At 51.1% G+C, this 13078-nt stretch overlaps 3 protein-coding genes across 3 annotated transcripts; all 3 read right to left on the bottom strand.

The window, feature by feature from the left end:
- Window positions 1-114: 114 nt before the first annotated feature.
- Window positions 115-765, bottom strand: EDD37DRAFT_647816 (uncharacterized protein; the record flags this gene model as incomplete). Its single annotated transcript, XM_062817937.1, has 1 exon — window positions 115-765. The coding sequence occupies one exon, from the start codon at window positions 763-765 to the stop codon at window positions 115-117; it is 651 nt and encodes a 216-aa protein (XP_062674050.1).
- A 2134-nt stretch (window positions 766-2899) lies between these two features.
- Window positions 2900-6215, bottom strand: EDD37DRAFT_295477 (serine/threonine kinase 16). Its single transcript, XM_062811170.1, has 2 exons — window positions 5072-6215; window positions 2900-5025 (listed from the first exon to the last, which is right to left on the bottom strand). The coding sequence occupies exons 1-2, from the start codon at window positions 5965-5967 to the stop codon at window positions 3309-3311; spliced, it is 2613 nt and encodes an 870-aa protein (XP_062674049.1). The 5' UTR covers window positions 5968-6215; the 3' UTR covers window positions 2900-3308.
- Window positions 6216-6745: 530 nt separating this feature from the next.
- On the bottom strand, window positions 6746-11789 carry EDD37DRAFT_295447 (uncharacterized protein). Its single transcript, XM_062811169.1, has one exon. The coding sequence runs from the start codon at window positions 11603-11605 to the stop codon at window positions 7085-7087; it is 4521 nt and encodes a 1506-aa protein (XP_062674048.1). The 5' UTR covers window positions 11606-11789; the 3' UTR covers window positions 6746-7084.
- Between the last annotated feature and the right edge of the window lie 1289 nt (window positions 11790-13078).

The following is a 13078-nucleotide window of genomic DNA, read 5'->3' as shown; positions in this document are numbered from 1 at the left end:
ACAGGAAATCAGAAAGGAGAAGTGGAAGAGATTCGTAACGTCGTCAAACTGGAAGCCCATATACATCCAGTGTCTTCATCCTTTGAAGCTGTGGGAGGGGGCGGCATCGTGCCCTCAATATCTCACAAATACACCCGAAACCAGTCTCTTCTTGCCCGTGCGTTTATCTCTGTCTCTTCGTTGGGTACTTTGGTTACTTTGGGTACTTGTTCCTGCGGCAGCTGTTGCTGCTTCTTCCGACCCTGGACGTGTGGCGCTGGCGCTAGTGCTGGCGCTCGTGGTGCCGGTGCTTGCATTGGTGTTTGTGCTTTCTCGTCTATAGACGTCCTGGCTCGCAGCAGTTGAAGTTGTTACTCGATCGCTCTCCTTTATACTTTGTTGGTACGAGTATTGGTACTGCTGCGACGATCCTTGTGTTGGTGACGGATACCGGTCCGGGCTGCGACTTTGACTGCTCATTTCGCGTTGCTTGCCTTTGCCCTTGCCTGGTGGTGATGGTGACTGGCGTCGTCTGCCTCCTGGACTGTCTTGTGGTGATCGCTCTTCCGGCCAAGGATTTTGAGCTTCTGCGTCTTCGTAGGAAAAGCGTTGTGTTGGTGTATATGTCTCTGTTTCGAGGTCGAATGGACGGGGACTCTTCTGGTAGGATTGAGGTCGATGGCTGGCTTCCGGGGACCTTTGTGTTCCAGTGGGCGTGCTTGAGCCGGATCTCCTCCGGTATTCTTCTTGTGATCGTTGAGGATTTGATGATTGTCTCTCGTCCATATGACACGGATGGGAGATGGCACTCAGTACAGCAGGACAGACCCGTCGACGGCAGTGCCTGTCTGAGTGATATGAGAGGCAACGACGCGCTCGAAAGAGGTGTAATTGCTCAGTATGAACTAGCTGCGACTGCTGGATCTGGGATCCCAAACCAACGAGGCAGGGGTACGATATCCACGACTCGATTCGATGTAGCGTGGTCGATGCTCCGTTGAGTTCAGGCAGCAACAAACAATGCGAAATCCAGAACCACGTATGAAGAACAGAAAGTCGATTCCCTAATATACAGTTCAATGTATCGGATCTGGTATGAAACTCAAACTACTCACGCTGGGCAGGAGGAGACCTGTATATGACTGTGAAGGAAAGCCTCCATGAGAAATTGATGTGCTAAGTATACACCACCATGATCTGCAACGGACGACCTCGATGTGTCGCAGCAACAAACCTATTTCAGACTGGCTAGAGTCCAACTCAGGCTAGTCGACCGCCCTGTTGTCATGGGGGGTGGAGTTTAGTCCGTAGAGAATACGATATCGCTTTCATGGGTCCTTCCGGTGCCTGGGTCCATATGGGAACGGGGTATAAACACAGACCAAGCATGGGGAGTATGCCAAATGGGAGGAATGGAAAGAAATCTCTCAGTCCTTTTGATCTCGGGGGCCTCATCTCCTGCCAAGTTAGTCCAGTCATCTGTTGCTGGACCTGATCGGGAAGGAGAATGGAGGTTACATTGATTGACGGTCCATCGAGAAATGGAAATCCAGATCACTGGGAAAGTAATGGCCCCAAGAAAATGACAAGGACGTTACGACTCATAGGAAGTAAACAGGCGGAGATCGATGTGTGTCATTGACGTTGTTGCGTGCATTCAGATTGGTTGATCAGGAACCAGTTTACCGAAGGGAAGTCTACAGTCTACGGGGGTGTCAAGGCTATTCAGCCTCGTTTAAGTTTAACTAAGTTTAGGCTTCTACTAGGCTAGGCCTCCATGAATCACAGTACCTGGGAGGCACGCCTGGCATGGCCGCATTACTAAGTTGGGCTATGTGGCTGGCTTCTAGATGACTGTAAGTTACTGCGCGCGCAAGAGAGTATCTGTTTAGGCAGGCCTCGTGCCCAGTGCCCACTCCCCTAACTATCCCGCGTCCACGATCTTACCCGAGCCCCCCCAGTAAGTTAATGGCGCAAGGCTGCGAAAATAAATCGTCATCTACTCCGTTATTGATGGGTCTAGGTAACCGCAATATGCGTTATTATTCTGCTGCCTATGCCTCTTCTCGCAACACCAGGGTCTTCTAGGAGGCTCCTCTGGAAAGTCATCTGACGATTTCAATGATGCCTAGCACAGCACGATAACAATCATGGAGAATACCCGTCAACCACAAAGCGGGAAAGCACAGCCGTCGTCGCTTCTTTTGACACCCTGGCATGTCGCATACAGAAGCAGATATCGGATACGATCGTCAATCAACGACATACGAGTACGGAGTCATTGAACTTGGTAGGACCGATGAGCAAGCAACATCCATTCCCAGATTGCATTCTGTAGATCCGTCACATCTTGAAGCCAAGATAGTTCGCGCCAGGTCAACGAGTATTCAACGGGTATTTTTGACTCATCCCGTGCTCTCCACCAAAGACAGGAGGGACCAAATGTATGTATCCGTCAACAATTGCGGCCGCAACATCACTTTCACAAAAATCAACGTCCAGATAGAATGAACACTCACTGTGAGGTTTGAGTCATGGCCGTGGTCTCTTAGCTAGAAGCACCACCCCGCCTCCATATGCCAGTCTCTCAGCCACAACATTATGTAGATCGACCATACACCGAAATTAACTCAAGACCACAGATGCTCTGACCTCCTCCACACAAGCAGATACGTCCAGCATCCCACACCTGCTCACTCACGTTCAGTAATGCTGTCTGCCCCTAATCAGCCTCGAATCAGTCGGCCAGTCGGCAAGGCCGTCTACGTCTAACCCTGCAGTATCCAAATACGAGTCGAGCATCAGTCATGCATGCAGCTATATGCATCTCGTCACTCGATCAAGGCTAGACGGGAAGAACCTGCAGTAGTCGCCACCACAACCCTCCCTGGATACCTGTAAGGACAGACTTCGTGTTTCCCAGAATATTGGCGCAAGGCAGACACCCCCATTAACGGTCCCGTTCACGTCTCCCTGGCTGAGCGGGACGTCAAGGTGGGGAGAAGATACTTAGTCCTCGACTGGCACGTGGGTATAAGTCGCCGAGAATGGATTCCTAAATTAGTCCACCAGATAAATACCTCGTTTTGACGTTAAGACTTCTCAAACGTTGAAGTCTACATCATTGGACGAAAATGAATTGTCGCCAAATGAACCAACTCCGGTTACCCTCGTGACAATAATATCTCCCTCTCGCTGGACGCCATCGCTATGCTACCAGACTTCAAGAAGATTTTGCATCAAACAACACCCAAACCATAAACAGACGTATTCATGATCATGATCGTTGACCCTATGCCAACATTTCTATTGTGATACAGACCATGCCCTCAGAACTTCTCCATGAACGCCTTCCGGACAGTCCACATCCTCCCCCTCTTGCCGTAGATGTACATGGGGATGGTGGTCAATAGACACACAATTTGAATGGCGCCGATGGCCAAGAACGTCGTCTTGGGCCCGTCATCCTCCAACCACGTTGCGAAAAACAAACTAAACACCAGACCGTGGAAGATGTTTTTGCTGAAATTTAACGTCACCAGCGCCTCGCCAGCATATTGTCGGTAGCTGTCCACACAGAAAGTGATGGCCGTGGTGCTGCCGAGTGAACATCCAAACGAGATGATGCCAAAGAAGATTGTCGGTACGATCCATCTGTCGCGCTCTTGAGCCGACCACCCGTAACCCATGAGCCCAAGAGCAGTGCTGAATGCCACAGGAATGGCCATGACGAGCCGGAATTCTGGCTCGTACACACCACCATTGCGTCGTGCCATATAGCGCACAATAACATCAGACACTTTTCCTGCAACCGCCGTACCAAGGATACCACCCACAAACGGTGAGATGTATACCAACCCAGCTCCTAGCGCAGAAAAGTTGTACGTGTCGCGGCTGCGATAGATATTAGATATTGACTCGGACAGCACAATAAGCCAGCCGATGGAGAGTGAGTATACAAGTGATGACCACAGCACACTCGGATACAAAAATAGTATGAAAGGTCTGCAGGCCACCAGGAACCAGTTCGCCTTGGAAAGTCTTCCGTTCCATGGTTTCAGGGTTTGTGCATAAGTCTTTGGCGGCGCACGTTGTAGGTTGGATGTGTATTGTATAGGTCTTGGACTGAACGGGATGTCGTCCAGGCTCCTTGACGACTCCAGATTCACAGGACTGTGGATGGACTCAGGCAGCGTGACAGCCGTCTCACTTCTCGTGATTTCTTCCTTTGGTTCCACCTCTGCAGGTGGTTCGCTCGGTGGTGGATGATGGCTGAGGTAGTCATCATTCTTTTCGAGCTCCATGTAGTACGGTGAGTTGAGATTGTGGAGATGTGGGACCGAGATATCGCTCTCCGTGGTGGCTGCTCCTGGTTGAGCGATATTGGGAAACTGAATTGTCGGGAACTTGACAGGTTTGCCATTCATAGTTCCATCCCAAGGCATGGTATACTTGTTCGGTTCCGTCTGCGACTTGTACATGCTCATATCTGGCGACAGGGGCATGACCAGTCCTGTTGGTTTGACTTTTCTCCGTGCTGACAATCTAGGCACCATCGTGCCAGGTTGGTCTATTTTCGTGATCTCGTCATTCGCTCCGTCGGCTACAACTGAACTTGGGTCCTCGGTCTCCGCCGCGGGTTGGTGGTCATTGGTGGCTTCGGTGGCAGCCACAGGTTCCTCAGGTGAAAACACATCATCAATGTTTATTACTGGTATAGGTCTTTCGGACTTCACTTCATCATCTTCTTTGTCTAAGGCGTCTTCGAATCTGGCATGTGCGTTCTGTTCGTGCAACCGATGTTGTCGAGGGGTCATAATCTTCTCGAGGGCAGCCTCTTCCGCAGCCGGATCTTCGGGCTCGGGCTCCGCAAGTTGTGTCTTCGTAGGTGACTTAGAATGATGTAGCGGATGGTGAAGAAAGCTGGATATACTCCGTTGAGCAGTGGGTCTTCGTGACTTGGGTCTTGGAGGCCGGTCCCAAAAGGTCTCTGGCACAAAAAAGAACAAAATACAGAATCCGAACCCAACAACCATAGCAACAATCCTGGACTTGTTAGAGTGATGGCCTTATTGTTGACGCGTGAACTTACCAAAACACCCATCTCCAGTCTTTGGCCTCAATGATGGCCGCGCTCACCAGAGGAACCAAATTCTTCCCGCCGAGCAAAAGAAGAGTGTATATGCCCACACGAAACGCCCGCTCATGCAAGAAGAAGATCTCTGCGATTGTCGCCGAAGGCAAACATTCCACCGGACTGACAGAGATACCTTGAAAGACTCTGGCTGTAGCCAGGTTGGCATAATCAGGTGCTAGAGCACACCAAATCGAAGTGAGGATGAACATGACCGCTGATGCGAGGTAGACCGGCCTTTTGCCAAATAGGATGGCCGTGGGCGAAAAGATGACACTGCCCACTCCCAAACCCATCATATAAAGACCTGTTGTCAACGCCACCCTTTGATACGTTACGTGGTAAGTCTGAGCCACGTTGTTGAACCCAGCGGCGAGGATGGGGGTCATTCCTCCACCCAACATGCAGTAGAACCCCAGCGAGAGCAAAGAAGAATCTCTTCTCCAAGCCGACCAATTGAGAGGATCGTTTAAAGAGTCGTCCGGCTGCGGATTGAGGATTATCTGTCCATCTTTCGTCCTCTTCGCGGATGCAATTGACGCTCGTCTCGACGAGCGGGGAGTCATGGGCTGCGATGGCATCGAAGACGAACTTCTGCGAGCATGCTGATGTTCATAACCCAGAGGTTCATTGCGTTTTGCAGAAAGTAAGAGGACAGTCCCAGGGACTTCCTCCGTCTCTTTATCATTGAGAATACCCAGGGTCCATTTGTCTATTTTAGGTCGCGATTTCTCGTTGAACGATTTATCCGAAGACGCAGCTTGTGCGCTCGAAGTTCGGGGCGAGCCATTACGACGGCCGGTCTGGTTTCGAGACGTCTGGCGGCCGCGTTCGGAGGGACGATTGCCAGCCATAAATGGCGGCTTGGAAAGGGGAGCGCCGGGAGGCTCAGGATGGCCGAGCAATCATAGGTGCGGCCGTTTAACACGAGATATAGGTATCGTCGTATAAGGATGCCGGTAGTAAGTGCCTGTAGGATATAGCTGGCAATGAAGCAGGACTATAGGGGTGGTTGATTGGGAAGAATGGATAAATGAACGATATCGATTACGGAGGACGCGTGGGAGGATCTTGTCAAGCGAAAGAATGGGACTGGGACTGCGACTGGGACTATTTTTGCGGGGAGGAGCGATTGCATGTGCCTTCCAAAAGAAAGGAACTCAGGGTCTGTGCTTGGGTCACAGACACCAAACGCGGATCCCTTCTGATGTCTATCACTTCATCCCCGGAATTTGAACACAGTTGAGGCTTCAAGGCTTGCCATCCATAGACACGTCACCCTAAATGTCAGATCAGTCAATCACATTCATCTCCTGATCAGCAGATGTGTATGTCCTCCTTTTCTACCACCTAGCCCTGATATTTACATTGTTGGTTGAGGAGCATTCCTCGTCACGTCACAATGCATGTCATTTCGATGGTGGCGTGTCCCACCCCCTAAAATGCATCCCACGCTTACTCCCCAGTAGTCACTCCGGAAAATCATACTGCATGACTTACCCGTAATGCCTTGCGACCCAAGCGACAAAGTCACGCCGCATCTTGGCCTTATCAATAGGAGGTGAGAGATGTCCTGCTGGCCAGCCAGATCAGGCGTTCATTGGAAGGAAGGCATTGAATAGTTCACCACAGATATCGCTGGACATCTACATCATGCATACATATCTATCTGTCACCTGCATACCCAAGACACCTCCACGAGGGCATCCTATGGGCCATCACGCATCGATCTGCCAAAAGATCTTCTGAGACGTACCTCTAGCCGTCTATGTAGTCCTCTTTCCCTCTTCTTAAAACTCCAATGGCCAGATGTGTCAAATCTCAGACGTCCAAACCCAAATCCCCTGGGTTCCATAGACAATAAGTAGTCGGACAACAATCGTGACTTCGTAATAGATGGCTGTACATACATGTTGACTTTGCCGCCTCAGATGCGCAATCCATAGAAAATCCGGAATAGCTCACAGGGCCTCAATTGATGGCCTCCAATTCCCGTCTACACCCAAATAGGCCCAGTCCAAGCGATGTCTCGTTCTCCTTGGTGCTGCCATTGTCCAGAACTTCCCACACTCGTGGCTTCCAATCACCCAACAGGCCTTTGCCTTCTTTGACCAATTGCAATCCATGACCCATGTCCTGTGCCTGCACAGATCCTGTCAGGTTGGCACTGCCAAACACATACCTGAGTTTGTCATCTTGGCTCTTATCCCTCAGTAGCTTTGCACACATGATCCTAACCTCGTCAGAGACCTCGTCAACAATTGTAGAAAGTACATCCAAAATAAAGTCGTGCAGCTCTCTGGTTTTCCGCTGTTCTTCCTTGTCCCTATCTTGGTTCACGGACGCAAATCTGGTGTTCGCGAATAGCTGGGCCAAGCGGGCTAACAATTGAATCTGTTCCGATTGTCCCTGTCTGGCATTTGGTCCGTTGCGCCCAGCGGCCACTATTGCCAATCGTTGTAGACATATCATCTGTAGGATGTAATTGAGTTGACCCCAGTTTGCGCTCGCGGAACTTCCGCTAACACCTTCCGATGTGCTTGCCATTGGGCTAGAAGTCACCGACATCAACTGATGAGGGTTCATATTCAATGGCGCAGAACCTGGAAGTCCCGGCACTGTAGATGCGGGAGTCGACACATTGTTTCCCTGAAGGCGCATCATGAGAGAAAGCCTCTCGATCAATTGAACCGTGAAGCCAGGCATGGGACTGGTACCCTTCGTGCATACTAGAAACGCTCGGTCCACCGTGGATGATAGCTGATGGATGTCGGCCGGAAACGCAGCAGTCAATGGACTGGTTATCTTGCTCATTGGCAGTTTTGGCAATGCCTCCAGAAATTCATTCTCAACTCTGTGCCGAAGCCGATTGGCAATATCAGATCCGACCGCCTCAAGTAACTGCGCGAAGCGTACATCATTCGCCTGTCTTCCGCCAGATCTGCTCACTGTCTGCTCTAAAGCGTCTGAGAGAAGCTGCACCAATTCTCCCGAATCGGCGACAGGATGATTCTCTGGGTGAACTTGTGACGTCAACCAGAACCGAAGGTGCACATAGCGATGAGAGAAAACATTGACAGAGGCGAGTAGGGTAAGAAGATCAGCACCGGTAAGACCACCGTGACGGCAATTGAGCAGACGATTGAGTTCCTGTAACAGTCTTCTGCTTGCTTCCTCGGAGAAAGGCGATGAAGTCAGAGTACGGTCGAGGAGAAGCGAAGATAGTCGACAAGCTTCGAAAGGCCGAACATTCTCCATACCTGCGTCACAAGCGACTTGGATTGCGGCCTTGGGGCGTTGTTGACAAAACTCGAACCACCTGGTACGTGTCTGATACATGGCCAGGTCGGCTAAGATGTCTCTTCCTGGAGCAAGTATACGCCGCAACAGTACTGTAGCAGCGGGGAGCTTCCGCAGCCCAAGTTTCGCAACACCAATACCCTCCAAGAAGGCTGCGAAGCTAACGCAGCCAGTTCCGATGAGGTTCTGAAAGAGAAATGAGCCAAAGTTTCCATCCAGCATTGGCCCGAGTCTTGCTAGCCACTTTTGAATCAGCAGATCAGCCTGTGTTTTCCGGCACAACCGTAAGCGGCTCAGGAGCTGGCAGAATGAAAACATCATGCTTGAGTCGTCGCTAAACCTTTGCTGCTTCTCTATACGATCGACAAGCACCGAAAATAGCCCATTCATGGTTTGTTCCGTCATATTTGGCTCAGATTGCAGTATAGCTTCGAAATCTTCCACGAAGGTGGCTCCGGCTTGTTGTAGCGATTCGGCAATACCATCACTATATGGAGAACAGGCGGCAACCGCTCGTCCGCGGTCACCTCTGACAAAATCTTGTTGCAATGATTTGAGTGCTGGCGGCTTAATAGGAATTGCCGTACAAAGATCCAGAAGCGCATTTGTCAGCAGCGGCATTGCTGGCCTGGTCGCACGCCAGTTGATGTATATCTGGTACATTCGTTTCTGCAGCACCTCCAACGCCCCTATCGCCGAGAACGAGTCCGCGTGGAATTGAATAGTGGCAGCCAGAGCTGCAACCAATTCATCGTGTTGTGCGCAGCACAAGATGCCGACGACATCGGCAAGGACAGATCCATCATCCATACATTCAAGGACATATCGGACAAATGCAAACTGCTCCACGTTCAGCATTCCAAATGGGGGTAAGACCGTTGTTGCAGTACCCCGACCAACGAAATGTGTAGAGCTTTGCATGACTCTGACTCGCGTTCTCAACCACAGAGACACTTTCGATTTTACAGACCATGGCAAAGAACCAAAGGCCGGTTGCGGTACACTTGTTTGTCCATAGGCAGATCTCGAACCCAGCTGTCCCAATCGCTGCTCACTAAATTCAATGCATTGCGCGTAGAGTTTCGACTCCAATTGAAGGTCGAAGCCGGCACGTTCCAGAATTGAGTTGCGCAAGTTGACGACATGCTCCTCCACATTCTGAAGAGAAAGATCGAGCAAGAAATCGGCAGGATTTGTATGGACATCTGCTTCCGCGTGCTTGCTGGTGGAAGCCACCTCGAGTTTGACGGTGCCACGTTTGGGGAGGCCTCTCACCATAAGCCACTGTAGGTATTTGCTGGTGGAAAAAGAATTGGATCTCGAAAGTTGTCCAACTAGATGTCTCAAGGCTTTGGGATCGGTACTGGTCTTGCCCTCTCTATACGCCGAGAGATAGTTCAAGATGAGGGCATCCGTGTCGTGCCCGAGTCTCTGCCAGCGTCTGATCAGACGGGCGAGAACGTATATCCGAGCTCTCGACTGCCGAAAGCGAGTGCATGCCCATTCAAGACACGTCGTGATGAGGAAGTCACTGTCTGGACAAACTCTGGTAAGTTCGTCTGCAAGCTTAGCTAGGTCGTAAGGTAGCTGCAAAGAGTCCAAAGTCTCCACGATCGCCTGTTCAGGAGTTCTTTGAGCAGAACATTCCAACTTGTTGTAGCCCATTGCCTTTCTGTTGATGCGCTCGAGTTCGTCCAGGACTTGGCCTTCTTGTTGAATGCGTGCATCAAAACATGTGCGAATGATTGGAGCGACGTCTGGCCACCTGTCCGGCATGAGGAAATTCCTTGGGCGGCTGAGGAGTAGACCTCGGATTGCGGTTCGAAGTCTCTGCACGACGGGCACCACAGTCTGACTGGTCAAAGTCCGTAGCGACTCGTACTTTTCGACCAGAGTTTCGGCAAGCTTTCTCCCTCGTTTGCGGTAATAGCTTAGATCTTGCCGGTAAATGTGGGTCACCATCAGCCAGAAAGGCAGCTGTTCAAGGTCTGCATTGGCAAAGGATCGTAAAACCCAGTCCAGATAGTGATCCCGATCCAGCAGGTTCTCCATGTACAAACGGGTGGTAAGTCGAACAGCGTACTGTATATTCTCCCGCCAATCCAGGCGTTTGACTTGTGCCAAATGCGACTCGACATACTGTTCCACGCTGATAGTCCACTCACGGAGCCATTTTCCCTCTGTGCCCATGGCAACCGCGGGAGTGGTGCCTTTCCTCTTGAGAGTCCTGATCTCATTTGCACAGACACACTTTGCGAACCAGATCGCACGACTCAGAGGGACGTAATTTTGTAGACATTGATCCAAGAGCAGCTGTCCGCGAATACCCTGTGGGATGGTCCTGCTAAGCTTCCGTAATGGCACATCAGCATTTGCCAGGTCAGCGATCCATGACTTCCTCTTCGCTTCAGTCAAGGTTACTCGCGGTGGAGGCTTAAAGGTCGACGCAGAACTGATGTGACCATGCTTACTCCTCTCGTCCAGTACAAGGGAGAATAATACAGAGAGTTGTTCCACACCAGACTTGTGCTTGAATGCATTGTACAATGGCACCCGCGCTGTGTTAAGCTCCTTCTCCGTCGGATTCGGTGGCTTGTCCCAATACCCTTGCTTGACATTGGTGTCGTTGAGCACGTCCTCTGGATGTTTACCTGTCCACGGAAAGAACCCGGCCACCTTATTGGGTACCAAGCTGGGTACTGATGCCGGAGTTGCTAGAGAGTCGGGACCAGTGGGTACCGGTACATGGACTCTTCGCCGATGGGAGGGTTGTGGTTCCTCCGTTGGCTTTGACGGCTGCGAAAGGTTCCAGGGACGACCAGGAAGATCTGGCACCTCGTTCTCATCTGCTGCTTCCTCCTTTTTCTTCTCGTCCTGCAATTTACGAACTCCGAAACCAAGGGCCGACGGCGCGACCAGCCGCAGTCGAGAGGGTTTAGTGTCTGATATTGTGGTTGTGGTGGACGTCCCATGATTGTGGTTGGCAGCGGCGGTGGTGCCCGTGACATCTCCCTCAAGTCTCCTACGCTTGGCTGGTCTATCGTGCCCCGGTTCTGTTAATTGTCTCGGTGCAACGGGCGGCCGTCTGCCAATGGGTGAGAAAACATCACTTTGTACTCGATCGAGTGGAGGTCGAGATGGATCGGGAGGACGCCTTGGGGGCCGCGGTTCGGCCGGAGGGATTGAGGTCATGACCCGATCATCTTGACAGCACTGAGGCGAAGAAAGGTGCCTTTGGTAGACCCGCGAAGCGAATGATCAAGTCCTTGGAATGCCGGCAACGCGAGGGCTAGTAGAACTGACTTGGGTTCGGGTATGGTGGTAGGGCGTTGCAGAACCGCGGTTCGGGTCGGCAGAGTGTGGTCGGCCAGCGAACGGATGCGGATGAATAACAAAATGGACGAATGTTGATTAGATGGTTGATATAGCGACTATGTGTCTCAGTACATGTAAATAGCTTGATACAGTGTCAGTCCTGGGGAAAGCTGCGGACTGGAATGAGTGTCGGAAGTGCAGAAGAAAGCAGATGGTTGAGATTGAGATCAGGGTGATGGAACCTGAATGATCGATCGCATTACGGGCTCGGAAGGAGCGAGTTCGGTACGGGAAAGGCTAATTAGCACTCTTTGTGAGGCTATCAGCGACCCAAGGTTGCCAACGCAGCCGGGGTGGATGACACAGAGCAACAATGGGGCTACGGCCTCCTGGAACTCCGGCTGGAAGATCGTTGATTTGTGCCGTCCCGTAGGCCGATTATTGGCGGCAATGATACGAGGACTTACTGTACTGGGTGCTACTGTATGTGGCTCAAAGAGTTGGGGAAGGTCCAAGAGCCGTCCATTATGCCTTTCGGACATGGTCCCACGTTCTCTCTCGTGTAACACCGGGTTTACAAAACACCGTCTCAATTTCCATCGACCACAAGTCATTATTCTGATGATCGAATCACCTCCGATGTCAAGGTGATATTTCCATGTTGTGCCATTCGAAGTCGTGGTTTGGCGACGGTTTCGCTGTCTATAGTAGCTACACACCTACTGGCATGATATTGCCGCATCTTGCATCAGGAGCAGAGAAAGGCAGATGACAGACACTCTTGCTCGCCCAGAACGGGCAATCGCCCATCCCACATTTGTAGGCAGCAGACACCGGTGGTCAGTGATCACGGACGACTCGCGGTGGTCTTCCGCGCTCTCTGTTCTCCAAATCGGCTGCGGCTGTCAGCTCCCGGAGTGCCTTACTGATACCTCTACCTTCCTCCTTTCAGCGCCTTGCCGCCGGGGATTTGCTCGCACAAATCAAACAACCACGGACCTAGTTCGAGGCCTTCAACACTTCCGAGACAAAAGCACCAAAGCCGATAAGATTGACAGCTGGAAAATTATTCTTTGCGGGTTTCTTAGCCCGAACTAGCGAAACCCGATAAACAACTGTCAGTGGTACCTCGTACCTTTTTGAAGATAACGAATCATGAAAAATCAACGTAACTTATCTAGGAGATAATATCAGTTTCGCGACGAGAGCAGAATGGCAATCAAGAGCTCACACAGAGAACGGTCCGATTGGAAGTCATCCTCATTCGGATTCGCATAATGAAAGGGCCCGAACAAAAATGTCATCAGACGCTGTTATCATTGGCGCCATTGTGACCGACTATTGCGATCT

The sequence above is a fragment of the Exophiala viscosa genome (genome assembly GCF_022695815.1).
Source record: "Exophiala viscosa unplaced genomic scaffold EDD37scaffold_2, whole genome shotgun sequence".
In the NCBI taxonomy this organism is placed as follows: Eukaryota; Fungi; Ascomycota; class Eurotiomycetes; order Chaetothyriales; family Herpotrichiellaceae; genus Exophiala; species Exophiala viscosa.
The sequence above is the reverse complement of the archived record's forward strand: the minus strand, read 5'-3'. Positions and strand labels throughout refer to the sequence as shown.